Genomic DNA, 27,831 nt, shown 5'->3' on the forward strand with positions numbered 1-27,831 from the left:
CTGGTTCTCCTTTGATGCCCTGTGAACCCGATAGCCTCCATACAAACAGACAGGAGTCAGCCACCCCAGTGATACCTACAGACAGACTGGGCCATAGAGTAATCTAGAAAAGACTATTGGTGGTCACTGGAGCATGCCTTCACCTCCTGTGGAACCTTGGGCTCCAGCCTGCTAGCTCAATGGAACGACCACCGCTAACTAATGGATGTCTACATGTACGACACCGCAAAGCAACGGGCGTCCACGTTTCTTACTGAGACTTCTGATGAATGGATGAGTACGGCAGAATGCCTGGCTGACAGTGGACTTGTAGAACTGAGTGGGTTACCTAACGAGGCGTATTCAGGAAAACACCTGCATTAGAAGTAGACCTATAAGATGCAGGTCCACTAATTTCCTCAGTTAAAACTGTACGACCCACCAACAGAATGAGAAACTCATCTTGAGTGGGCTAATTGACTGAGCTGACTTGTAAATATTTTGACATGGTGTTTAGGTATGTATCAGCTTCTACCCCTAAGCCATAAGACTGCTAAACAATTCATCAAATACACACCCGGACTTTGTTTCTACACTGCTGCTACTCAGTGTTAATCATCTATGCAAAGTCACTTTAACCCTACCTACATGTACAAATGACCTGGACTAACCTGTACCCCGGCACATTGACTCTGTACCGGTACCTCCTGTATATGACCTCATTATTATCATTTTTATTGTGTTACTTTTTTTTTTTTTGCTTTAGTTGATTAATTATTTCAAAATGTTCTTAACACTATCTTCTCAAAACGGTATTGTTGGTAAGTAAGCATTTCACGGTAAGGTCGACACCTGCTTAAATACCATTTGATTTGATTTGATCAGGCGTGGGTGGGTGGGTGAAGAACCAGGGGTCCGTTCAAAATGACTCAAGACAACAGTGAGGCAGAGCAGACAGGACGTGCTAAGAAGATGATTGGTCTCATCATTAGGGAATAGGGACAAACCTGTTGTCTCTTCCAGAGCGTGGAAAGATAAAACACAAGAAGAATGTTGCATGAACACGAGAACAAAACACTGCAGAACTTCATTGTCCATCTTCATGCAGCCTACGGTTGGTTAAATAACTTGGGAAGTTTTCGAAGCAAAGTGCAGTGTAGGCAGAAAATCCGTCTTGGCTGTGGGGCGTGTTGATGCGTATCCAAACCGATAGATTCACAACGTGCTGTTCATGCAGATCAAGGCTCTACTGTACATTACACACATTGATTTGCCATTAAGGGACGGAAAGTGTTGCAAAATATAATAACAATCGATCAGAGAAAAAAAAATGTAGGAGCAGAAAGTGCCAGTATACACACTTTACTTAAAAACGTCACTTTACACTGGATCCAACTCCAACTCTACATGAACACAACAAAGCGTTAGCTAGCGAGAGCCAGATAACTCAAAGACTTTGTATATGACACAGAGCACAACACACTGGCTTGTCGATCAATCAACAGTTATCACACCTAGGAGTAGGGCAATGGGGTCAGTGCCATTGAGAGCCAGTCAGTCAGTCAGTGAGTGAGTCAGAGCTGGCCCGTCAGATTACACTGGTCCTTACAACTGGCCTTCAGGTGTTGGCCCGTCAGATTACACTGGTCCTTACAACTGGCCTTCAGGTGTTGGCCCGTCAGATTACACTGGTCCTTACAACTGGCCTTCAGGTATTGGCCCGTCAGATTACACTGGTCCTTACAACTGACCTTCAGGTGTTGGCCCGTCAGATTACACTGGTCCTTACAACTGGCCTTCAGGTGTTGGCCCGTCAGATTACACTGGTCCTTACAACTGGCTGTCAGGTGTTGGCCCGTCAGATTACACTGGTCCTTACAACTTGCCTTCAGGTGTTGGCCCGTCAGATTACACTGGTCCTTACAACTGGCTGTCAGGTGTTGGCCCGTCAGATTACACTGGTCCTTACAACTGGCTGTCAGGTGTTGGCCCGTCAGATTACACTGGTCCTTACAACTGACCTTCAGGTGTTGGCCCGTCAGATTACACTGGTCCTTACAACTGGCCTTCAGGTGTTGGCCCGTCACATTACACTGGTCCTTACAACTGGCCTCCAGGTGTTGGCCCATCAGATTACAACTGGCCTTCAGGTGTTGGCCCGTCACATTACACTGGTCCTTACAACTGGCTGTCAGGTGTAAGTGTCAGATGTAACGGATTCACTATCTCTAGTTGATCTAACTGATGGGCCAGTGGTGCGTTCAGGTGTAGAGAGAAGAAGACACAGTGCCCGGAGGACCATGACAAGGTGGGAACACAAATACAGAGGGTAGGAGGGGGGAATAGGGGTCAGGGGGTCAGGTGGGGCAGGAAGGGCTGAGAGGGGGAGTGGGGTGATGGGAGAGACACCGAGGAGGTTAAAGGAGTGAGAGAGTAAAGGGAGGTGAACAGAAAGTGTGGGTTGTGGAAGAAAGAGAGAGACAGACCAGTACAGGGCCTGTTTCCTCAAAGAATCTCAGAGTAGAAGTTCTGATCTAGGATCAGGACCCCACCTGGCCCAATAACCTCACTCATTATGAGCTAAAAGGTTATATTGATCGTAGTTCAACATTCCTACCCAGAGACACTTTGTGAAATGTGGAAGTAGAAGAGGGAGAGAGAGGGAGAGAGGGAGGAAGAGAAGGAGAGAGAGGGGGAGAGGGAGAGAGGGAGGAAGAGTAGGAGAGGGCGGGAGGAAGAGAAGGAGGAGGGAGGGAGGGAGGGGAAAGTAGAGGATGGAGTGCTTGACCACAGTCGTGTCATGCTATGGTTCAAGGTTCTAGATGTAGTCTACCTTCTCATGTGTGTGTGTTCCTCTACCTTATCATGTGTGTGTGTTCCTCTACCTTCTGATGTTTGTGTGTTCCTCTACCTTCTCATGTGTGTGTGTGTTCCTCTACCTTCTCATGTGTGTGTGTACCTCTACCTTCTCATGTGTGTGTGTGTTCCTCTACCTTCTCATGTGTGTGTGTTCCTCTACCTTCTCATGTGTGTGTGTTCCTCTACCTTCTCATGTGTTTGTGTGTGTGTGTGTTCCTCTACCTTCTCATGTGTGTGTGTGTTCCTCTACCTTCTGATGTTTGTGTGTTCCTCTACCTTCTCATGTGTGTGTGTGTTCCTCTACCTTCTCATGTGTGTGTGTTCCTATACCTTCTCATGTGTGTGTGTTCCTCTACCTTCTCATGTGTGTGTGTGTGTGTTCCTCTACCTTCTCATGTGTGTGTGTGTTCCTCTACCTTCTGATGTGTGTGTGTTCCTCTACCTTCTCATGTGTGTGTTCCTCTACCTTCTCATGTGTGTGTGTGTTCCTCCTCCTTCTCATGTGTATGTGTGTTCCTCTACCTTCTCATGTGTGTGTTCCTCTACCTTCTCATGTGTGTTCCTCTACCTTCTCATGTGTGTGTGTGTTCCTCTACCTTCTCATGTGTGTGTGTTCCTCTACCTTCTCATGTGTGTGTGTGTTCCTCTACCTTCCCATGTGTGTGTGTTCCTCTACTTTCTCATGTGTGTGTGTTCCTCTACCTTCTCATGTGTGTGTGTTCCTCTACCTTCTCATGTGTGTGTGTGTTCCTCTACCTTCTGATGTGTGTGTGTTCCTCTACCTTCTCATGTGTGTGTGTGTGTGTTCCTCTACCTTCTCATGTGTGTGTGTGTGTTCCTCTACCTTCTCATGTGTGTGTGTGTTCCTCTACCTTCTGATGTGTGTGTGTTCCTCTACCTTCTCATGTGTGTGTGTGTGTGTTCCTCTACCTTCTCATGTGTGTGTGTGTTCCTCTACCTTCTCATGTGTGTGTGTTTGTGTTCCTCTACCTTCTCAGGGAGGGAGGGAGGGGAAAGTAGAGGATAGAGTGCTTGACCACAGTCGTGTCATGCTATGGTTCAAGGTTCTAGATGTAGTCTACCTTCTCATGTGTGTGTGTTCCTCTACCTTATCATGTGTGTGTGTTCCTCTACCTTCTGATGTTTGTGTGTTCCTCTACCTTCTCATGTGTGTGTGTGTTCCTCTACCTTCTCATGTGTGTGTGTACCTCTACCTTCTCATGTGTGTGTGTGTTCCTCTACCTTCTCATGTGTGTGTGTTCCTCTACCTTCTCATGTGTGTGTGTTCCTCTACCTTCTCATGTGTGTGTGTGTGTTCCTCTACCTTCTCATGTGTGTGTGTGTTCCTCTACCTTCTGATGTGTGTGTGTTCCTCTACCTTCTCATGTGTGTGTTCCTCTACCTTCTCATGTGTGTGTGTGTTCCTCCTCCTTCTCATGTGTATGTGTGTTCCTCTACCTTCTCATGTGTGTGTTCCTCTACCTTCTCATGTGTGTTCCTCTACCTTCTCATGTGTGTGTGTGTTCCTCTACCTTCTCATGTGTGTGTGTTCCTCTACCTTCTCATGTGTGTGTGTGTTCCTCTACCTTCCCATGTGTGTGTGTTCCTCTACCTTCTCATGTGTGTGTGTTCCTCTACCTTCTCATGTGTGTGTGTTCCTCTACCTTCTCATGTGTGTGTGTGTTCCTCTACCTTCTGATGTTTGTGTGTTCCTCTACCTTCTCATGTGTGTGTGTGTGTTCCTCTACCTTCTCATGTGTGTGTGTGTTCCTCTACCTTCTCATGTGTGTGTGTGTGTGTTCCTCTACCTTCTCATGTGTGTGTGTGTGTTCCTCTACCTTCTCATGTGTGTGTGTGTTCCTCTACCTTCTCATGTGTGTGTGTGTGTTCCTCTACCTTCTCATGTGTGTGTGTTCCTCTACCTTCTCATGTGTGTGTGTGTTCCTCTACCTTCTCATGTGTGCGTGTGTTCCTCTACCTTCTCGTCAGGGATGCTCTGGCGGACGTTGTCCAGGTAACTGCTGATGTTCTCTACGTTGGTGTAACGCAGCAGGATGCGGGCAAAGTCCTCCTCACTGATGGTGGTCATGCCTTTAGAATAGGTCAGGAACTCTATCTCCAAAACCTCTGTCTGGAGGTTATCCATGAACCTGGGGGAGAGAGAGAGGACCAAGTGACAGAGAGAAGGTACATGTCTATGGTAGTGCAGTATGTGTCTATGGTAGTGCAGTATGTCTGTGGTAGTGCAGTACGTGTCTATGGTAGTGCAGTACGTACCTATGGTAGTGCAGTGCGTACCTATGGTAGTGCAGTACGTACCTATGGTAGTGCAGTGCGTACCTATGGTAGTGCAGTGCGTACCTATGGTAGTGCAGTACGTACCTATGGTAGTGCAGTATGTCTATGGTAGTGCAGTATGTCTATGGTAGTGCAGTATGTCTGTGGTAGTGCAGTACGTGTCTATGGTAGTGCAGTACGTACCTATGGTAGTGCAGTGCGTACCTATGGTAGTGCAGTGCGTACCTATGGTAGTGCAGTATGTGTCTATGGTAGTGCAGTATGTCTGTGGTAGTGCAGTACGTGTCTATGGTAGTGCAGTACGTACCTATGGTAGTGCAGTGCGTACCTATGGTAGTGCAGTGCAGTGCGTACCTATGGTAGTGCAGTACGTACCTATGGTAGTGCAGTACGTGTCTATGGTAGTGCAGTACGTGTCTATGGTAGTGCAGTACGTGTCTATGGTAGTGCAATACGTGTCTATGGTAGTGCAGTATGTCTATGGTAGTGCAGTATGTGTCTATGGTAGTGCAATATGTCTGTGGTAGTGCAGTGCGTACCTATGGTAGTGCAGTGCGTACCTATGGTAGTGCAGTGCGTACCTATGGTAGTGCAGTACGTACCTATGGTAGTGCAGTACGTGTCTATGGTAGTGCAGTACGTGTCTATGGTAGTGTAGTACGTGTCTATGGTAGTGCAGTATGTATCTATGGTAGTGCAGTACGTGTCTATGGTAGTGCAGTATGTCTATGGTAGTGCAGTATGTACCTATGGTAGTGCAGTACGTGTCTATGGTAGTGCAGTATGTCTATGGTAGTGCAGTACGTACCTATGGTAGTGCAGTACGTACCTATGGTAGTGCAGTACGTATCTATGGTAGTGCAGTATGTGTCTATGGTATCGCAGTATGTGTCTATGGTAGTGCAGTACGTACCTATGGTAGTGCAGTACGTGTCTATGGTAGTGCAGTATGTGTCTATGGTATCGCAGTATGTGTCTATGGTAGTGCAGTACGTACCTATGGTAGTGCAGTACTATGGTAGTGCAGTATGTCTATGGTAGTGCAGTATGTCTATGGTAGTGCAGTATGTCTATGGTAGTGCAGTATGTGTCTATGGTAGTGCAGTACGTACCTATGGTAGTGCAGTATGTACCTATGGTAGTGCAGTACGTACCTATGGTAGTGCAGTACGTACCCATGGTAGTGCAGTACGTACCTATGGCAGTGCAGTACATGTGTGAGAGTAACTGAATACTATATCTGAGTATGAGAGAGCAGTAAAACTGAAACAAGAGACAGAGTAGATTAACTATGTTCCACAGACCATCATTTTATAGGGCTCTATTAGGACAAATCACTTAATCGGCATGGCGATACCTGTAGAAGTCGTCAAAAGTCAGCTCCGCCTTCCCCTTCTTCCCAAAGAAGTGCACCAGCAGTGTGGTGTCAATCATCATACCCTCCTCCAAACGCTGACATCCCATTGGCCAGACAGGGGCAGAGGGGACGGGGAGAAAAGAAAAACAATGCAGTGACTGACATACAACACACTCTCTGATTGAATGAGGAGTGGGGACCGGTCCGTGTGGGTGGAGTCATGAATCCAAGATGGCAGCCATCGTACCGAACAACCAGCCAGTCGCATGTGAGGTGCATCAACAGGGCAACAACAACAACAGTCAGTCAAGTAAATCAATCAGCTTCACAAAGTGTTCACAACAAGGCTTGAGTCTGAGCAGCACCTGCACAGATCCACTGATCTCCAAACCATCCGTGTGTTATAGCTGTTAGTAGACATATTGGATTAGGGCTATCGGATGGTGTGTAGATTGGATATTCCTGTGCAGCCCAGACTGATAAATGGTAGTGTTGCAGCCAGCAGTGTGACAGACAGACAGACAGGACAGGAGAGCACACAGACAGGTAAGGCTATAGACAGACGGACAGACAGACACAAAAAGACATGCCTGTAGACACACAGAGAGAAGGAGGAGAAAGAGAGAGAGCGGAGGAGACAGACGACACACTGTCATTTTAGCTGAGACAGGCACATATGCCACCACATCCCATGCATTTCTGTTCAAACCCCCAAACACCACACATAGAAAACCACAGCAGAACAGAAAACCCACCGCAACAGAAATGTGTACAAGAATGTGAGCAAGATTCCACTTTTTTTCTAAAAGACTGTAACATAATCAGGTGTCTTTGAAGTAATGATGAATTCCTTCATGTTTTCTTTCTTTCTGCCCTCTAAACCACTCTCTCTGTGTACAAAATATCCCTCCCCTCTCTTCTGCGTGGGCTTTGTAAGGGATCTGGGATATTTGAAACCAATTAGGGTGTATTTGGGATGTTTATGTATTTACCGCGGTTTTGTAATCCGCTGTTTAACACTACCTTAATCCCGGGAGTCGGACAATTACGGAAAAGGGGGAAGGGGGGTGTATCGGCGTGTGAGTGTGTGTGTGTGTGTGTGTGTGTGTGTGTGTGTGTGTGTGTAGGAGGGGATAATTCAGAAAAAGGTGTTTATATGACTGGGCTTTATCACATAATAACGGATACAGGCCAAATCCCGAGGAACCCTGTCTGAGCTTCCAAGGGCCCATAGAAGACGATATCGATCGATGATTGATATAAAAACCAAATGGGCCAATAGGTTTGGTCCCTCTCCCCGCCATGCCCCACCCTTCCCCCAATCCAACCAATCCGGCGTCATGCTGAAGGCAGAGTGTAACTGGCATTGGCAAACTCTCATCATATCCTTCTCCATAGGGGGAGACTGCATTCAGCCAAGTTCAGATTCAGCAGTAGCTTCACGATGCTATATGGCTAATTAAACTGGTCCCAGGTCAGTCCGTGCTGTCTCGCCAAGGTTGAGTCAACTGTGACAAGACAGCATAAAACTGATCTGAGACCAGGCTGGCAAATGTCCAATACCTTTAGTCTAAAGTCCTAATCCACCAGGGAACGGGAAAAATTATTCAAAGGAAAAAAGAACAGAATTGAAAGAAGAGACATTGTCGTCGTTCCGCTTGACGGCCCAAATGAAGGCACTTTTCACGGCCGAAGCCAGCTGTTGTTTGGAAACATCATACTGTGTAGAATTAAAATGTACTCCCCAGGGATGGAATTTAAAAACAATGCAACTAAAAGATAATGGAGAAATCATGTAAGGATAGGTCTATTTCACATGCTGTATAGGAACGAGTCAGTGTCTCTCAAAGGAAATCATGTTTAGTAGCATTACGTCACTGTAAAAATTAACTAACACTTATCAGTCTGTTTCAGTTGTGTAACTTTTAGATTCTTACACTAATTATATACCGAACAAAAATATAAACGCAACATACAATTTCAGATTTTACTTAGACACATTTTACATAAGGAAATCATGAAATTGAAATAAATCTATTAGGCCCTGATCTATGGATTTCACATGACTGGGCAGGGGCGCAGCCATGGGGTGGTCTGGGAGGGCATAGGCCCACCCACTCGTGAGCCAGGCTCAGCCAATAAGGATGGGTTTTTCCCCACAAAAGGGCTTTATTACAGACAGAAATGCATCTCAGTTTCATCAGCTGTCTGGGTGGCTGGTCTCAGATGATCCCGCAGGTGAAGAAGCCAGATGTGGAGGTTCTGGGCTGACGTGGTTACACGTGGTCTGGGGTTGTGAGGCCAGTTGGATGTACTGCCAAATTCTCTAAAACGACGTCGGAGGTGGCTTATGGTAGAGAAATTAACATTAAATTATCTGGCAACAGCTCTGGTGGACATTCCTGCAGTCAGCACGTCAATTGCATGCTCCCTCAAAACTTGAGACATCTGTGGCATTGTGTTATGTGACAAAACTGCACAATTCAGAGTGGATTTTTGTTGTCCTCAGCACAAGGTGCACCTTTGTAATGACCATGCTGTTTAATCAGCTTCTTGATATGCCACACCTGTCAAGTGGATGGATTATCTTGGCAAAAGAGAAATGCTCACTATAACAGGGATGAACAAATTTGTGCACATTTAAGAGAACAAAGCTTTTTGTGAGTATGGAACATTTCTGGGATATTTTATTTCAGCTCATGAAACATTGGCCCAACACTTTGCATGTGTTTATATTTTTGTTTTGTATAGCTTTACATAGAAATGAAGTATCACTCTGTCATACTTAGACGGACGATCTTCTTCAAGTGGCTTCCCTATAAAACATACAACTTCTTCTATCTCATGGCATCTGTGGTTTGAGGATGTGTTTATTTTTGCAAAAGGAATAAACTTGTAAAATATATATGGGGAAATGACTAGCTTCTTCTTCAAAAGGCAAGCCCCTATATGACACATTCTCTTTGCGACCAGACTAGACACTACACGTGTTTACTTCCTCTCCTTTCTACCACTAATCTCTCTCTCTTTCCATCTCTTTCTTTCTCTCCCTCTCTCTCTCCTGGAAGAGTGAGATCACGACCTGACGCCTCTCGGTTCCTGGAAGCTGGGGAGCTCGAGTATGTGAGCTCATCGCTATCGACGACATAATGGTTATCACGCCCACCAGGCGTGCGAGTCAGCACCTGGTTTGTGTGTGTGTTTGTGTGTGTGTGTCCCCGCTGTGGCCTTTGATCTCAGAACAGAGGTGAAAAACAGTGATTACTGATGTCAACCCCTAAATGTCTCTCTCTCTCTCTCGCACACTCCCCTCCATCCCTCCCTCCCTCCCTCTCCTGAATAACACATTAGACCTGTTATTGGAGGGCTGAAGAGTCAGCCAGCCAGACAGTCCTTTCTGACACAGACAAACACAGGGGGCCTAATGGGAGACTCATCATGATAGAGAACCTGAATAGGAGTTAAACACACATCCCTCCTCTCTCTCTCTCTTTCTCTCCCTCTCTCTCTCTCTCTCCCCCTCTCTCTTTGATAGCCTCTAGATGAAAGGGTTCAGTCTATGTAAATACAGGTCATCTCCATGATCTCCTGCAGTCTCCCAGTGTTATTGTCTCTCCTCTGCTTCCGCTGCTAGCCACCTATTAGCCAACAAATAGGCTGCCAAACAAGTCATCAGGCTGAGAAACACTGGACTGCCAAGTCAGCCGTGCTCAATTGTAGACGGACGGCAATGATCTAAAGTCTGTGTGTGTGTAGTGGTAGTGCAGTATGTGTGCGGTGCTAGAATGATGATGTTGTTTTTGGTATAACACTTTGTAGCTAAGCAGGTCGTCACTGTATTTTATGTTAAGAACGTTTTCTAACTGTATTTTCTTGACAAACGGGGGCTGACATGCAGGGGACAACAACAACCACCAGGACCCAACACAGAGAGGTGGCGGGAGGTAACATCGATAAGCATGGAACACAAGAGAAACAAATAGGTTTTATAACAATAAAACAAAAACACAACATCTGAATTTAAGAATCTAAGAAACAGAAAAAACAATAGACTACACAGTGACAGAGCTGTCCTATGGCTATAGATGGATGGGTCAAAGTGACAGAGCTGTCCTATGGCTATGGATGGATGGGTCAAAGTGACAGAGCTGTCCTATGGCTATGGATGGATGGGTCAAAGTGACAGATCTGTCCTATGGCTATGGATGGATGGGTGACAGAATGGCTGATGGATGGGTCAAAGACAGAGCTGTCCTATGGCTATGGATGGATGGGTCAAAGTGACAGAGCTGTCCTATGGCTATGGATGGATGGGTCAAAGTGACAGAGCTGTCCTATGGCTATGGATGGATGGGTCAAAGTGACAGAGCTGTCCTATGGCTATGGATGGATGGGTCAAAGTGACAGATCTGTCCTATGGCTATGGATGGATGGGTCAAAGTGACAGATCTGTCCTATGGCTATGGATGGATGGGTCAAAGTGACAGAGCTGTCCTATGGCTATGGATGGATGGGTCAAAGTGACAGAGCTGTCCTATGGCTATGGATGGATGGGTCAAAGTGACAGATCTGTCCTATGGCTATGGATGGATGGGTCAAAGCCAAGGGAGGAATGTTTACCTTTTCCAGTCAAAGGAGGGATGGGATCAAGGGACTAAAATAACCACTAGAAACCAAGTCCTATGGCTAGGATGGATGGGTCAAAGCCAAGGGAGGAATGTTTACCTTTTCCAGTCAAAGGAGGGATGGGATCACAAAATGAAACCAAGACAAATGGACAAATGAATGGACAGAGGACCAGTATACCTCTGCCAGGTCTGAGAACTGCTAAATGGATCTAGGCTGCGAATGACAGAGGGATGGAGGGATAGATGGCGGAAAAGAAGAAAGAAACGAGGGAGGAAGGGTGGACAGAGGACAGGTGTACCTCTGCCAGGTCTGAGAACAGGGCTTGACTGGCGCCGCGCCTCAGAACGTCCCAATAGCTCCGGGCCACAAACTGACGACTGTCTTTTTTAACCACCTGCAGGAGTTTTTACCAGAAGCACAAACATCGTACAAGAAAAACAGAGGACAACTAAAGGAGGGAAGAGAGGATGAAATGAAGGAACGACCATGATCATTTCTCTCCATCTCGTTTGAAATTGACAATCAATCAAAGGCCAAATGAAAGATTTCATCACAAAATCGGAGGGATTGTCTTAGTGATATGCTAATCGTATAGAAGATGGATCACAGTAACATTTAAATAATGACCAGCCTCACAGTGATATCACTATTATAGTAGAATGATTTGTCATCGTATCAAAGAGATTGGATGCAATGACACAATCCAACACTGGATTTCTAGACAGGGGGATTGTTTTACCTCCCACTTCCCTCAGATGAGTCAGACATTTAACAAGACATTATTTGACTCCATTCTGTTTTCCTTCAACCAGTCAACCAACATTGATACAGCACGGTGGCTTGACTATCACTTTGAATTCACTCAACTAAAGTCGTTAAGTATAAGCCACTCACAATGTGTGTACAGACTGAAGCACAACCAACAGAAGAGTGTTGAAACCTCATCTATAGCACACATCCAATACAGTGATTGGCCACCTGTCTTGTCTCTCTCTATAGGGGAATACAGTGATTGGCCACCTGTCTTGTCTCTCTCTATAGGGGAATACAGTGATTGGCCACCTGTCTTGTCTCTCTCTATAGGGGAATGCACTGATTGGCCACCTGTCTTGTCTCTCTCTATAGGGGAATACAGTGATTGGCCACCTGTCTTGTCTCTGTCTATAGGGGAATACAGTGATTGGCCACCTGTCTTGTCTCTCTCTATAGGGGAATACAGTGATTGGCCACCTGTCTTGTCTCTCTCTATAGGGGAATACAGGGGCGGCCATTGAACATCACAGGTTGTACTGGCCTGTCGTCCATCGGGTTAGTGACAGGAGGGAGACGTCTGCTCCTCTGTAGGGGGACAGACAGTGGCTTGGTTCTGGGGCTGTGTTTGAGTATAGACCATTGTGCTCCTTCACTCCCCCACAGTGAGTGGAGGGAAATGTGCATTAAGGCTGAGTGAGAGATAAGGCTATAGTCTAAACATGACCACGTAGACAGCCTATTGATCTGAGAGAGTCCTCTATGGGTTAACCTGGAATCAACACTGACTATCACTGGCTACGTCTCAAATGGCACCCTATTCCCTATACAGTGCACACACTTACTTCATAGAGTGTGCTTATGTCATAAGGACTGTGTTTACTTCATAGTGTGCTTACATCATAAGGACTGTGTTTACTTCATAGTGTGATTACATCATAAGGACTGTGTTAACTTCATAGTGTGATTACATCATAAGGACTGTGTTTACTTCATAGTGTGCTTACATCATAAGGACTGTGTTAACTTCATAGTGTGATTACATCATAAGGACTGTGTTTACTTCATAGTGTGATTACATCATAAGGACTGTGTTTACTTCATAGTGTGATTACATCATAAGGACTGTGTTTACTTTATAGTGTGCTTACATCATAAGGACTGTGTTAACTTCATAGTGTGATTACATCATAGGGACTGTGTTTACTTCATAGTGTGATTACATCATAAGGACTGTGTTTACTTCATAGTGTGATTACATCATAGGGACTGTGTTTACTTCATAGTGTGATTACATCATAGGGACTGTGTTTACTTCATAGTGTGATTACATCATAAGGACTGTGTTTACTTCATAGTGTGCTTACATCATAAGGACTGTGTTAACTTCATAGTGTGATTACATCATAGGGACTGTGTTTACTTCATAGTGTGATTACATCATAAGGACTGTGTTAACTTCATAGTGTGCTTACATCATAAGGACTGTGTTTACTTCATAGTGTGCTTACATCATAAGGACTGTGTTTACTTCATAGTGTGCTTACATCATAAGGACTGTGTTTACTTCATAGTGTGCTTACATCATAAGGACTGTGTTTACTTCATAGTGTGATTACATCATAAGGACTGTGTTTACTTCATAGAGTGATTACATCATAAGGACTGTGTTTACCTCCTAGGGTTATTACATCATAAGGACTGTGCTTGCTTCATAGAGTTATTACATCACTTGAGTGATCTTATTTGCACTGGGTCCTTACTAGTCTGCTTACTTCATCATTCACTTACTTACATGTGAGGAGCTTACTTCAAAATGTGTGCTCACTCTACTATCCATACTATTTGCCCAAATCCCCCCCCCCCCCATTTTTTGGGGGACAATGCTTGGGTCTATTTTAAGCCAGAGTGTTTCTTAGTCATTCTAAATCAAATCATCCATTTTTGTTGACGCCCCCCTCTCTGACCCCTAGAATCGTTACTCCTCCACCACCCCTCCACCCCTCCTCAATCAATCACTCAGTCAATATGACAGACAGCCAGAACACAAGGAAGGTCTATTTCCATGGATTTCTATCTATTTCACTCTATTTCTATAGATCTAGATTTACACAGAGTTTAGACGACAGACAAAGGTACACAGGTGTATCCGAAATGGCTCCCTATTCACTAACGCAATACTTTTGGACAATAGTAGTGCACTATATAGGGAATAGGGTGCCATTCCGGGCGCGGTTGAGTTGATACATACGCTGTTGATGGGAGCAACCTGATATCCATAGAGCTGCATACTCTTTTACACAGAGAGACGAGGAGGAGGACGACACGGCATGCGGTCAAAAAGGAGGAGGAAGACGAGGAGGAGGAAGAGGAGGAAGAAGAGAAAGGTCACATGTTAGAATAGATGCATGCAAGGAGAGACACACTGGCTCAAATGCACAACAGGAGTACTGCTACCGTAAACCATCACACTTGTAGCTACACAACATAACACAACGTGCTCCACAGGTATTACTTCTCTATGGGTCATATTTCTACCATAAAGTAAACGACGCTTTGCATCCAAAATGGCACTCTGTTTCCTCGAAAGTGACCTACTTTTGACCCAGAGCCCTGGTCAAAAGTAGTGCACCACATATGGAATAGGGTGCCATTTGGGACATCCACTATGTAAAGGATAAAGTGTGTGTTCACAACGTGCCACACTGGTAATACAGCTCCCAAAACATACCGGCAGATTGCCACAGATAGCACCATATGATTGTATCATTCACATGGTACCTTAACATACACACCCCATTAGCATAACGTTATCCTAACGTTAAAGAGACGGCGTATCTGATTCTGTTATTGAAGGGGCACGGAGGATCAGCGGGCCACATATTAGACCACCTGGGCTGTGTCTGAAATGGCCCCTTGTTCCCAACAGATGTAGGATCTTAATTGCTGAGAATTTTCCTGCACAGCAGGAAGTGCAAACTTGTAGTTGCATTTGAGTTTGTTTGTAATTTCCACTTCAAAATGTCAGACTTTATTTGGCCAAACAAAAAAGGTATCAACCCCCTACAAAAAAAATATTTATTATAATCCACATAATAATTCACATTTCCTGTTGATGCAGGATTATGTTCTTGCTGTAGCAAACTAGCTCTAATTAAGATCCTACACCTGTATAAAGCGCACTTATATTGACTATGGGCTCTGGTCAAAAAGAGTGCACTGTATAGGGAATAGGGTGCAAAAGTAGTACACTATATAGAAGGTTGGTTGTTTAGCAGCAAAACCGAGGCGTGCGCAACTATGGGGCAAAACAGACTGGGTTGGCTTAGACTGTTGACAACATGTAAACTATATTTAGTCTCCAATGTTTATTGAAAACATAAATACAATTGCACAATAAGCACTTGTTGTCTCTAAAATACATTGTTACAGCTGATACTGTAGGTAGCAAATTTTTGCTATATTAGCATAGACATGACATCAGTCAAAACAAGACATGGTATCAATAACAAGATGAAACGAGCTGAAACGAACAACCCACGATTCCCCACATGGCAGCTTGTTGTCATTGTTGCTATCTGACTGTTCAGAATCATCATTTCATCACCATCATTCATCATTTCCGTGACGTTGTCAGACAACCCGTCTATAGGAAATTGAGTTGGGCACTTTAAAGGGAATACAGATGTAGGATCTTAATTTGATCACACTGTTGCAGGAGAACTTAAGGAAATGTTAAACTTGTAGTGTATTGTAGTGTTTCCACTTTGAAATGTCCGACTTGATTTTCCCTTACGGAAAATGTATCAACCCTTACAAAAATGGCCGTTCAATATAATACACATAATAATTCACATTTGCTGTTGCTGCAGGATTATTTTCCTGCTGTAACAAACTGGCTCAAATGAAGATCCTACCTGTGTAGGGTGCCATTTAGGACCCAGTCTTTAAACAACATTCCTCAGCTGTGCCCCTCCGAGGAGCCGTCTGGCTAAGTGTGTCTGGTCCCTCTGAAGCTAAAGCCACAGAAACTCCCACAATCCCCTCTCATCCCCTCTTATCTCTCTATCAGATCCTCTTGTTTATGTTGGGCCACATGGGCTGCTTACGGGAGATGTCACCCATCCACAAAACACTGGGAAAGGAGGCCATTTTGGCTCTGCTCGTCTCCCTCCGGTCCTGACGCAAGCGAGAGGGATCTTAACTTCAAAGTGAACCGAATGCACTCTCTGTAGTGTGTGTGTGTGAAGTGTGGGAAAGCACAATGCGACAAAACAAGTCCTGAACATGCTTGGAGGTTGATGTTTTAATGTCATATTAAACTGTAAGAGAAATGTTTTTTTTCCTCAAATATGATGTCTTTGACCCTTCAATTCAGTATTGATAACAAGTACAACACACGTGGGCTGTGTCCAAATGCCCGTACCTGCGTTCTAAATAGTAGGCATTTTGGGTATGTGAAAATAGAACATTTTATAGTGTGTGAAATGTTCCAAATTTTCAATGCCAGGATGTCATACTCATTTTGTCTTTTCACTAGTAGAATTCGCTGCATGTTGATGAGAGAGATAGTGTCTTTTCACTAGTAGAATTCGCTGCATGCTGTTGAGAGAGATAGTGTCTTTTCAGACCGGTGTGTGTTTGACAACAGCTGATATTCACCTGATAATGAGATAAGGGGAGGCGCTACCAAAATAAACCAATGGAGGGAAACAACACGGTTGCCCATTAGATCTCAGTATAGGTGAGTCTAGTATGTTGATACGTGTCACTTACTGCATTCGTTTTCACTAAACAGAACATTATAAATAGTGTGTAGTATTAGTACACAGTATGTAGCTCTAGTAAGTAGTAAGACAGATTTATGATCTATTCTTGGTGTATAATTCTTTGTAAAGACACTTTCAATAGCATAACAGAAACTCAATAAAACGGACATTGTTGTTTGACTTGGGGTGAGAGATACTGTTGGGAGAGGCTGGTCCTGCCGCTTGCTGTGGGGGAAATTAGCTAGAGCACATGCATGCACGCACACACACACACACACACACACACACACACACACACACACACACACACACACACACACACACACACACACACACACACACACACACACACACACACACACACACACACACACACACACACACACACACACACACACACACACACACACACACATACATACAATCACAAATATACTCTCTCTCCCTCTTGTTTGCTCTTACCAGCTGAGCTGACTTCTCCACATCTCCTTTCCTCCCCTTCTTCTCATTTTTCTTCCTGAAGATCTCCTGCAGCTAGAGAGGAGAGGAGAGGAGAGGAGAGAAGAGAAGAGGAGAGGAGAGGAGAGGAGAGGAGAGGAGAGGAGAGGAGAGGAGAGGAGAGGAGAGGAGAGGAGAGGAGAGGAGAGGAGAGGAGAGGAGAGAAGAGAAGAGAAGAGAAGAGAGGAGAACACAGAGATGATGTGTGAGATCAAAGAAGATAACTGTGCAGCAGTTATCTTCTTGGCACATAAAACTGTTAAATGCATTATTCAAATCCAATTCTTTATTTATTAAGGGAGCAGTAAGGGTAACTCACCACTAGGAACTCCCTCTTGTCAACCATCTGGTTCCCGTCGGCGTCGAACATGTTGAAGGCGATCTTGAAGCCTGCGTGGGGCTCTGAGGAAGAGGAGGAGGTATGAAGATGACTAATCTCCACACCGTAGGGACTGAATGGACTACTAGATGTCCAGAAGGATGAGTGTTCTCAACACCACAGGGACTGGACTCAAGTCATTATGTGTTCTGCTATCAGTGTATCCAGATGATGGCAAGATCTGTTGTGTGGTCTGTTTTGCTCAAACACATCAATGTAATTTGACACAGTTGTCTGTGTTATCATTGTTACCTTCCCACATATCTCACTACGTCACTACTGTTGAAAGGATATCCATGAATGAATCTTTACCCAAAGGTCACTGGTTGGAATCCCTGAGCGGACTCGGTGAAACATCTGTAGATGTGCCCTTGAGCGAGGCACTTAACCTTAACGGCCCCTTTAAGTCGCTCTGGATAAGAGCGTCTGCTAAATGACTGCAATGTACATGCATACCTGTTGCTCTTTCTCTCTCATCTTGGCAAGTGCTATGTCAATATTACTCAGGCGCTGGGTTACCACGCAAAGTGTGTGTCGCAGCGATGACTGAGATGCCTCATTGCCTTGTTAGACCCTCAGTGAGCAACAACAGCAGAGCAGCACCTCAGAGTGTGGCTGGAGATTTATCTGCACAGACTGTCAATGCCAAATAGCATCCTATTCCCTATGTAGTGCACCACTTTTTTTCCCAGGGCCATGGACAGAAGTAGTGCACTATATAGCGAATTGGGTGCCATTTGGGACGCAGGCAAAGCAATATATGCCTCCAAGTGTGTTTTTATTGTAACAATGTTGATGAAGGCCTATATGATGAATACCTACATTTATAGGAGTTGAAATGTTGGGAGCAGATGTGTGTTGAGTCTTCATTTACAAAATAATATCTTTCATTGTCACATACACTGGATAGGTACAGTGAAATGTGTTGTTTTACTGGGTGGTGCAACACCCATGGAGCATATTAGGGTTAAGTGCCTTGCTCAAGGGCACATCAACAGATTTTTCAAATAGCCGGCTCGGGTATTCGAACGAGCAACCTTTCGGTTATTGGCCCAATGCTCTAACCGCTAGGCTACCTGCTAAGCACCTGTCTCAAAGCCACTCAATTTTCAATGTTGTCGTAACACATGCTTTATCTTATATTGTCTTAAACTTCTTATGACTGGGGGGCAGTGTTGAGTAGCTTGGATGAATAAGTTGCCCAAAGTAAACGGCCTGCTCCTCAGTCTCAGTTGCTAATATATGCATATTATTATTAGTATTGGATAGAAAACACTCCAAAGTTTCTAAAACTGTTTGAATGATGTCTGTGAGTATAACAGAACTCATATGGCAGGCAAAATCCTGAGGAGAAATCAAAACAGGAAGTGAGAAATCTGAGCTTGGTATGTATTTACCACAGTTCCCATTGAAATCCCCTTGAGATACTAACAACGTTGCACTTCCTAGGGCTTCCACTAGATGTCAACCGTCTATAGAAATTTGAATGAGACTTCTACTGTGTTGTCGGACTGAATGAGAGCAAACTCTATCAGGTGACTGGCAGTCAGCCATTTTCTGATCACGCGCATTCCTCATGGTATCCACTTGCGTTCCATTGCTCATGAAGACACGAAGGAATACTCCGGTTGGAACTTTATTGAAGCTATATGTTAAAGACATCCTGATGATTGATTCTGTACTTAGTTTGAAATGTTTCTTCGACCTGTAATATAACTTTTAGAAGTTTTTGTCCGTGGTAACGCTGACCAGAATGAGCGTTTGGATATGTATACCGAACGCGCTAACAAAAGGAGGTATTTGGACATAAATAACGGACATTATCAAACAAAACAAACTAACTAATAACTAATTTTTTATCTTATCTAATCTTGTCTTAACTCATGTTTTATTTTATCTTGTCTTAACTCGTGTTTTATCTTATCTTTTCTTAACTCATGATTTATCTTATCTGAAAGTTTTATGGCTGCAGGGGCAGTATTGAGTTGCTTGGATGAAAAGGTGCCCATTGTAAACGGCCAGCTCCTAAGGAAAATCAAAACAGGAAGTGGCTCCTATTTTGAAAACTCCATGTTCCATAGCCTCCCTTTGCTCCATTTAACGGGATATGAACCAGATTCCTTTTCCTTTCGCTTCCTCAAGGTGTCAACAGTCTTCAGACATAGTTTCAGGCTTTTATTTAGAAAAATGAGCCAGAACGATAACATTGCGTCAAGTGGTCACATGGGTTTTGCTCGCGCAACAGAGTTTGGATAGGTATTTGCGGTTTATATATTATCGATTATATATTTTAAAAACAACCTGAGGATTGATTATAAAAAAAGTTTGACATGTTTCTGTGGACATTATGGAAACTATTTGGAATTTTCGTCTGCGTTGTCGTGTCTTTCCTGTGGATTTCTGAACATAATGCGACAAACAAACGGAGGTATTTTGGATCTAAAAATAATCTTTATGGAACAAAAGGAACATTTGTTCTGTAACTGGGAGTCTCGTGAGTGAAAACATCCGAAGATCATCAAAGGTAAACAATTAATTTGATTGCTTTTCTGATTTTCATGACCGAGCTACCTGATGCTAAGTGTACTTAATGTTTTATCGTGCAATCGATAAACTTACACAAACACTTGGATTTATCTTGTCTTTTTTATCTTATCTTAACTGTAAAACTCTTGCATAATTTCAAAATCTGACACGACAGGTGGATTAACAAAAGGCTAAGCTGTGTTTTCCTATGGTGATATTCATGTTTTATCTTATCTTAATTTGTGTTTTGTCTTAACTCATGTTTTATCTTATCTTGTCTTAACTCCTGTTTTAACTTATCTTGTCTTAACTCATGTTTTATCTTATCTTAACTTGTGTTTTATCTTATCTTGTCTTAACTTGTGTTTTATCTTATCTTGTCTTAACTCGTGTTTTATCTTATCTTAACTTGTGTTTTATTTTTATCTTGTCTTAACTCATGTTTTATCTTATCTTAACTCATGTTTTATCTTATCTTGTCTTAAAACTTGTTAAGGATAGGGGGCGGTATTTCCCCTTTGGATGAATTATTATTGGATAGAAAACACTCTGAAGCTTCTAAAACCGTTTGAATTATGTCTGTGAGTATAACAGAACTCACAGGGCAGGCAATCTTCCAAACTAGTTTTGGAATCCTGAAAGTTGGTGGCAACTTTGACGTCATCGCCCCCTCCCTTCCCAACAAGTTATGGATCTGGAAACACTTCCTATGTCTTCCACTAGATGTCCTCATTCAGTAGAACGTTGAATGGTGCATATGCTGTGAACTTTGACCTTATGGGGTGAGTAGTTCTAAGTGTCGCAAAGATTATCATGTGCGTGAATCGCGCGCTTGGGAAAGAGAGCTTCCTTTGTTCCAATCAGCCTCAGACGAACATGGATGTCCCGGTTGGAATGCCATTCGTTTTGTACATTTATAACATCCTGAAGATTGATTCTGCACTTAGTTTGACCAGTTTCGTTGACCTCTAATATGTAATTTGGAAGTTTTGATGTGCAATTATTCTGGACCAGAAGTCATTTTTTGGGCATTTGAGCTGTGAAAGTGGTAGCATATGCTACTACATGGACACTAGAATTGAACATTATGAAACAAAACAATGTATTGTGTAAGTATGACTCCTTCCACTACATTCTGATCGAAGACCATCAAAGGTAAAGGAATATTTATGTTGTAATTTTGTATTTCTGTTGACTCCAATATAGAGAAGAAATATTGTTACGTCTGAGCGCCGTCTCAGATTATTGCATAGTAAACTAATTCCGTAACGTTAAAAAAAAATGTGACACAGCGGTTGCATTAGGAACCAGTGTATCTTTCTAACTATATGTAGAACATGTATCTTTAGTCAAAGTTTATGATGAGTATTTCAGTTATCTGGCGTAGCTTTCTATAATATCTCTGGACATTTTGGAGAATTTTCTGAACATGGCGTCAATGTAAACCGAGATTTATGGATATAAAATGCATATTATCGAACAAAACATAAATGTACTGTGTAACATGTCATATTACTGTCATCTGATGAAGATTTTCAAAAGGTTAGTGAATGATTTTTCTTTTAATCCTACGTTTGTGATTGTATCTTTTGTTTGACAAAATGGCTACATATTGTCTGTGTCTTTGTGGTGGTTTAACATAAATATGTGCTATGTTTTCGCCGTAAAACATTTTAAAAATCTGACAGCTGGGTAGATAAACAAGGTGTTTATCTTTCATTTGAGGTATTGGACTTGTTAATGTGTGGAGGTTAAATATTTTTAAGAATATTTTTGCATTCCCTGCACCACCGTTTGAGCTGAACGGGGGGTTGTAGTTCCCGCTTGGGAACCTATAGGCACAACAGGTTTTAACTCGTGTTTTATCTTATCTTGTCTTGTTAAGGCTGCTGCGAATTTTCGCAGCTTTTTGTTAAAAATCGCGCAACATTTCAACGTACTGCTACTCATGCCAGGAATATAGTATATGCATATGATTAGTTTGTGTGCATAGAAAACAGTCTGAAGTTTCTAAAACTGGTTCAATGATGTCTGTGACTATAACAGAACGTGTTTCGGACTCAAAATCCCAAGGAAACCTGATCACAAAATCGACAAAGAAAAAATCAATCCGCCAGTCTCTGTAATGTCTATTGCACGCTATGATAGATGGAGATGGGCTTGCAGTTCCTGCAGCTTCCACACGATGTCGCCAGTGTTGTGATTTCTAGGCAACTTAATCCTTGGTCAGATGAGTAATAGGCACATCCTGTCTTCGGGTACACAGCTGGAAAAAATGGAAGGGGGAAAGTGGACTACGTTTTCCAAACTTGTTGCTATTGAATACAGATCGCTCCGTGATCAATTTGAATGTTTATTAACGTTTACTAATACCTAAAGTTTGATTACAGAAGTAGTTTGAAGTGTTTTGTCAAAGTTTATAGGCAACTTTTTTAATTTTAAAAATGACGTTGCGTTGGGAAACGTGAGTTTTTTCCTGGATTTCACGGTGTTCATAAATGGACATTTTGGGTATATATGGACCGATTTAATCGAAAAAAAGACCCAATTGTGATGTTTATGGGACATATAGGAGTGCCAACAAAGAAGCTCGTCAAAGGTAATGAATGTTTTATATTTTATTTCTGCGTTTTGTGTAGCGCCGGCTACGCTAATTTCTTTGTTTGCTTCCCCTTCGTGTGTTTCTGGGGGCTGCATGCTATCAGATAATAGCTTCTCATGCTTTCGCCGAAAAGCATTTTACAAATCTGACATGTTGGCTAGATTCACAACGAGTGTATCTTTAATTGAGTACCTTGGATGTGTGTTTTAATGAAAGTTTGAGTTGTATCGAGTACTATTAGTTGGCGCTCTGGAATTTCCGCTGATTTGGTCCCTGTACAGTTACAGCAGCCGTAAAAGGTTAACTTGTGTTTTATCTTAACTCGTGTTTTACCTTATCTTGTCTTAACTAATATTTTATCTTGTCTTAACTTGTGTTTTATCTTATCTTAACTCGTTTTTTATCTTATCTTGTCTTAACTCGTGTTTTATCTTATCTTAACTTGTGTTTTATCTTATCTTGTCCTAACTCGTGTTTCATCTTATCTTGTCTTAACTCGTGATTTATCTTATCTTGTCTTAACTCATGTTTTATCTTATCTTAACTTGAGTTTTATCTTATCTTGTCTTAACTTGTGTTTTATCTTCTCTTGTCTTAACTTGTGTTTTATCTTAACTCATGTTTTATCTTATCTTGTCTTAACTTGTGTTTTATCTTAACTCATGTTTTATCTTATCTTGTCTTAACCCAGGGTCTTCTGTGTCTCGGCAGCTTCTTCAGGGTAAGTGTAGATTTGACCACCTACCGTAGTGTAAGGTACAGGAGATTTTGGTCTTTTTCAGGGACTGGAGATCTTGGGTGGGCCGCCCATGTCTGGGACATACTGTAAACTTTAACAGACCAACGCTGGCCTTTAGTAATGATTTGTGTTTAATGTAAGCAGAGGGCACCACCAGCCCCTCTTCATGAGAGAGAGAGGGGTAGGGCAGAGAGTAGAACATAGAGAGAGAAAGAGTATGTGATAGAGAGAAAGAGAGGGAGCGGAAGAGAGGGAGAGAGAGAGTGCAGAACGTAGAGAGAGAGAGAGAGAGAGAGAGAGAGAGTAGAACGTAGAGAGAGAGAGAGTGTAGAGCGTAGAGAGACTCACTTGTCAGAATGCAGAGCAGAAAGAGATACTCGGTGTAAGCGATGATGCCTGGAAAGAAAAAGAGAAGACCGAACATCAAAGGACAGTTGACAAGATTCATTCTGTTAATATACAATAAAGCACTCTCTCTCTCCCTCTCTCTCCTTCTCACTCTCCTTCAACAACTCTCAAACAGCTGGTCGGGGTCCTAATTTTTTCTTTCAAACTCCGGGACACTAGAGGCGGCTTGGCTGAAGGCCAGATTAAAATGTTTACTGATTGTTCAAAGACGGGCCTCCTCTAGATAAATGGAAGGGTAGAACAGACCTTTCCCTCCTCCCCTCTTCTCCCGGAGAGGAGTAGAGAAGGAGTAATCCCCCCTTTCATGCAGATAACATCTAAAAATGTAAAAAGGTGCCTTTGAGTTGAGCCGCAGGCGGTGTTTTGGCCACACTAGAGCTGCGGGTGTTTTTACACTACAAGTGAGCGGTGCTGAGACCCAAGACCGAGAACACTGGGTGGTAGAACACACACACACGCACACACGCACACACACGCACAAGCACACGCACGCACACACGCACACACACACACACACACACACACACACACACACACACACACACACACACACACACACACACACACACACACACACACACACACACACACACACACACACAAGCACACACACACACACACACAAACATGTACACCCCCAATGCATATACACATACACACACATGGTGGGGGGGAGGGGGGTGAGAGATCAACCACAAAAGAGATCACAACCAGCCGTGTTGTGTTTGGAGAAGCAAGGTGTAAAGCGTTGAGGGGATGGCCAGCCTGAGGATGTGGTCCATTTAGGATGATGTCCCCTCTGCTCCTCTTTGTTGGGGCCAGGGGAAACACAGGCATGGCCCAGTGAGATGGAGGACCGCTGCTGTGGCCTAGGTGCTGGAAGGGGAGTGTGTGTATGCTCATGTTTCTCTATGTGTGAGAGTGTGTGTGTGTGTGTGTATGCTCATGTTTCTGTATGTGTGTGTGTGTGTGTGTGTGTGTGTGTGTGTGTATGCTCATGTTTCTGTATGTGTGTGTGTGTGTGTGTGAGTGTGTGTGTGTGTGTGTGTGTGTGTGTGTGTGTGTGTGTGTGTGTGTGTGTGTGTGTGTGTGTGTGTGTGTGTGTGAGTGTGCTCATGTTTCTGTATGTGTGTGTGTGTGTGTGAGTGTGAGTGTGAGTGTGTGTGTGTGTGTGTGTGTGTGTGTGTGTGTGAGTGTGCTCATGTTTCTCTATGTGTGTGTGTGTGAGTGTGTGTGTGTGTGTGTGTGCTCATGTTTCTCTGTGTGTGTGTGTGTGTGTGTGAGTGTGTGTGAGTGTGTGTGTGAGTGTGCTCATGTTTCTCTATGTGTGAGTGTTGGTCTGTTACACGGCGGCTGAAAGCATTCCCTCTTCCACCAGGTTTTTGTTTGAAGAGGAAGACAGTAGCCTGTCTGTCCACTGATAGTTCAGGGTGACTGCACTGAGTGTTACGGGAGAGAGACTCCCTGCTTCAGGAAGGGGAGAGGAGGGGAACATGATACCTCAGCTTAGTGGAGCTACCCCTGCATCCCTGCCCCCTGCCCTGGACCTCACACTAGGGATGGATGCTCCCTGTCCCAGGCTTACTCAATACAGCTAATAACAACTTTGGCAGTAGGTGATTTGCTTGGCTTGTCTCCCACGAGGAGAGGCCAACTCAATAAAGTGTTTGAACTGCAACTATCTGCTGTCTTTATTCTACGAGTTTAACCTCCTATTGTTTAAAAAAATGTGTACATTTAAATGTTTAGTCAGTTAGCAGACACTCTTATCCAGAGCCTCTACAGTAGTGACTTCGTACATTTGACTGTTTAGTCATTTCTCAGATGAGGAGACCAAGGCGCAGCGTGATGAGAATACATTCCTCTTTATTAAAAGGAAGAACACTTAAACAAGCAAAACAACAAAAAGAATGTGAAGATATAAACACTGGTGCTGACACAGGCAACTAATACATAGACAATAACCCACAGATAAACCAAGGAATATGGCTACCTAAATATGGTTCCCAATCAGAGACAACCATAAACAACTGCCTATAATTGAGAACCAATCTAGGCAACCATAGACATACATTTACCTAGACAAACCAAAACCCCATAGATGTACAAAATACCCTAGACAAGACAAAACTAAACAAACCACCCTTGTCACACCCTGACCAAACCAAATAATAAAGAAAACAAAGATAACTTTGATAATCAAGAAAACAAAGATACACACCCCACCCCCAAGTTCAGGACTCCCGGCCGCAAACCTAAACCTATATGGGAGGGTCTGGGTGGGCATCTAACGGTGGCGACTTTGGTTCTGGACGCCGCCTCCTTTCTTTACACTGAGGGCTGGGGACCGTCGCTGGAGACCCCGGGCTGGGGACCGTCGTGGGAGGTTCCGGACTGTGGCCTGCCGTGGGAGGTTCCGGACTGTGGCCCGTCATGGGAGGTTCCGGACAGTGGCCCGTCATGGGAGGTTCCGGACAGTGGCCCGTCGTAGGAGGTTCCGGACAGTGGCCCGTCGTGGGAGGTTCCGGACTGTGGCCCGTCATGGGAGGTTCTGGTCTGTGGCCCGTCGTGGGAGGTTCCGGACTGTGGCCCATCGTAGGAGGTTCCGGACAGTGGCCCGTCATGGGAGGTTCCGGACAGTGGCCCGTCATGGGAGGTTCCGGACAGTGGCCCGTCATGGGAGGTTCCGGACAGTGGCCCGTCGTAGGAGGTTCCGGACAGTGGCCCGTCGTAGGAGGTTCCGGACTGTGGCCCGTCATGGGAGGTTCTGGTCTGTGGCCCGTCGCGGGAGGTTCTGGTCTGTGGCCCATCGTTGGAGGTTCCGGTCTGTGGCCCGTCGTTGGAGGTTCCGGTCTGTGAACTGTTGCCGGACGGTCTGGACTGGGTACTGTCGCCGGATGCTCTGGACTGGGTACTGTCACCGGACGCTCTGGACTGGCGAGGCGCACTGTAGGCCTGGTGCATGATGCCGGCACTGGTGGTACCGGGCTGGGGACACGCACCTCAGGGTGAGTGCGAGGAGCAGGAAAAGGGAGTACTGGACCCTGGAGGCGCACGGGAAGCCTGGTGCTTGGTGTTGGCAATGGTGGTACTGGGCTGGTGATACGCACCTCAGGGCGAGTGCGGGGAGTAGGCACAGGATGTACTGGAGCTGACACAACCCGTCCTGGCTGGATGTTTATTTTCTCCCTGCAAGTGCACGGCGCTGGCACAGAACGCACTGGGCTGAGCCGGCGCAGGATATCCTGGTCCAAGGAGGTGTACTGGAGACCAGGAGTGCTGAGTCGGCACCCTCCTTCCTGGCTGGATGCCCATTCTAGCCCTGCCAATGTGAGGAGCCCGAATAGAGTGCACCGGGCTAGAATTGCGCACTGGAGACACCGTGCGTTCCACCGCATAACACGGTGCCTGACCAGTAACACGATCCCCACAGTAAGCACAATGAGTTGGCACAGGTCTCCTACCTGACTCAGTCAATCTCCTCATGTGCCCCCTCCCAAAAAATCTTGGGTGCTAACCATGTACCCTTATATTGCTGCCGTTCCTCCATTCTCCTGTATCCATCCTCGCACTGTTCCATTGAATCCCAGGCGGGCTCTGGCACTCTCCCTGGATCAATCAACCACCTCTGTATCTCCTCCCAGGTTGTCACCCACTCATCCTTCTCCCGGGTCCATTTTTCCACCAAGCGCTGTTCCCCCCTTTCACACTGCTTGGTCCTGGTTTGGTGGGTTATTCTGTCACGTTCGTTGTAACGAGGAGACCAAGGCGCAGAGTGATGAGAATACATTCCTCTTTAGTAAAGGAAGAACACTTAGACAAACTAACAAAACAACATGAAGTTATAAACACTGGTGCTGACACAGGAAACTATACATAGACAATAACCCACAGATAAACCAAGGAATATGGCTACCTAAATATGGTTCCCAATCAGAGACAACGATAAACAGCTGCCTCTAATTGAGAACCAATCTCGGCAACCATAGACATACATTTACCTAGACAAACCAAAACCCCATAGATGTACAAAGAAAA

General features: G+C 44.3%; 1 protein-coding gene across 5 annotated transcripts in view; it reads right to left on the reverse strand.

The window, feature by feature from the left end:
- micu3a (mitochondrial calcium uptake family, member 3a) overlaps nucleotides 1–27,831 on the reverse strand; it is a 48,308-nt gene that overhangs the window by 4,946 nt on the left and 15,531 nt on the right. For 3 of the 5 annotated variants that reach the window (XM_064926706.1, XM_064926707.1, XM_064926708.1), the window contains exons 5-11: nucleotides 23,734–23,781; nucleotides 17,459–17,541; nucleotides 17,104–17,175; nucleotides 14,124–14,165; nucleotides 11,421–11,516; nucleotides 6,494–6,588; nucleotides 4,817–4,988 (exon numbers count right to left, since the gene is read on the reverse strand). In XM_064926706.1, coding sequence (XP_064782778.1) covers nucleotides 4,817–4,988; nucleotides 6,494–6,588; nucleotides 11,421–11,516; nucleotides 14,124–14,165; nucleotides 17,104–17,175; nucleotides 17,459–17,541; nucleotides 23,734–23,781 — 608 coding nt within the window. The remainder of the gene's footprint in view (nucleotides 1–4,816; nucleotides 4,989–6,493; nucleotides 6,589–11,420; nucleotides 11,517–14,123; nucleotides 14,166–17,103; nucleotides 17,176–17,458; nucleotides 17,542–23,733; nucleotides 23,782–27,831) is intronic. The other 2 variants (XM_064926709.1, XM_064926710.1) reach the window with 2 other exon arrangements.

Source organism: Oncorhynchus masou, chromosome 20, assembly GCF_036934945.1.
Source record: "Oncorhynchus masou masou isolate Uvic2021 chromosome 20, UVic_Omas_1.1, whole genome shotgun sequence".
In the NCBI taxonomy this organism is placed as follows: Eukaryota; Metazoa; Chordata; class Actinopteri; order Salmoniformes; family Salmonidae; genus Oncorhynchus; species Oncorhynchus masou.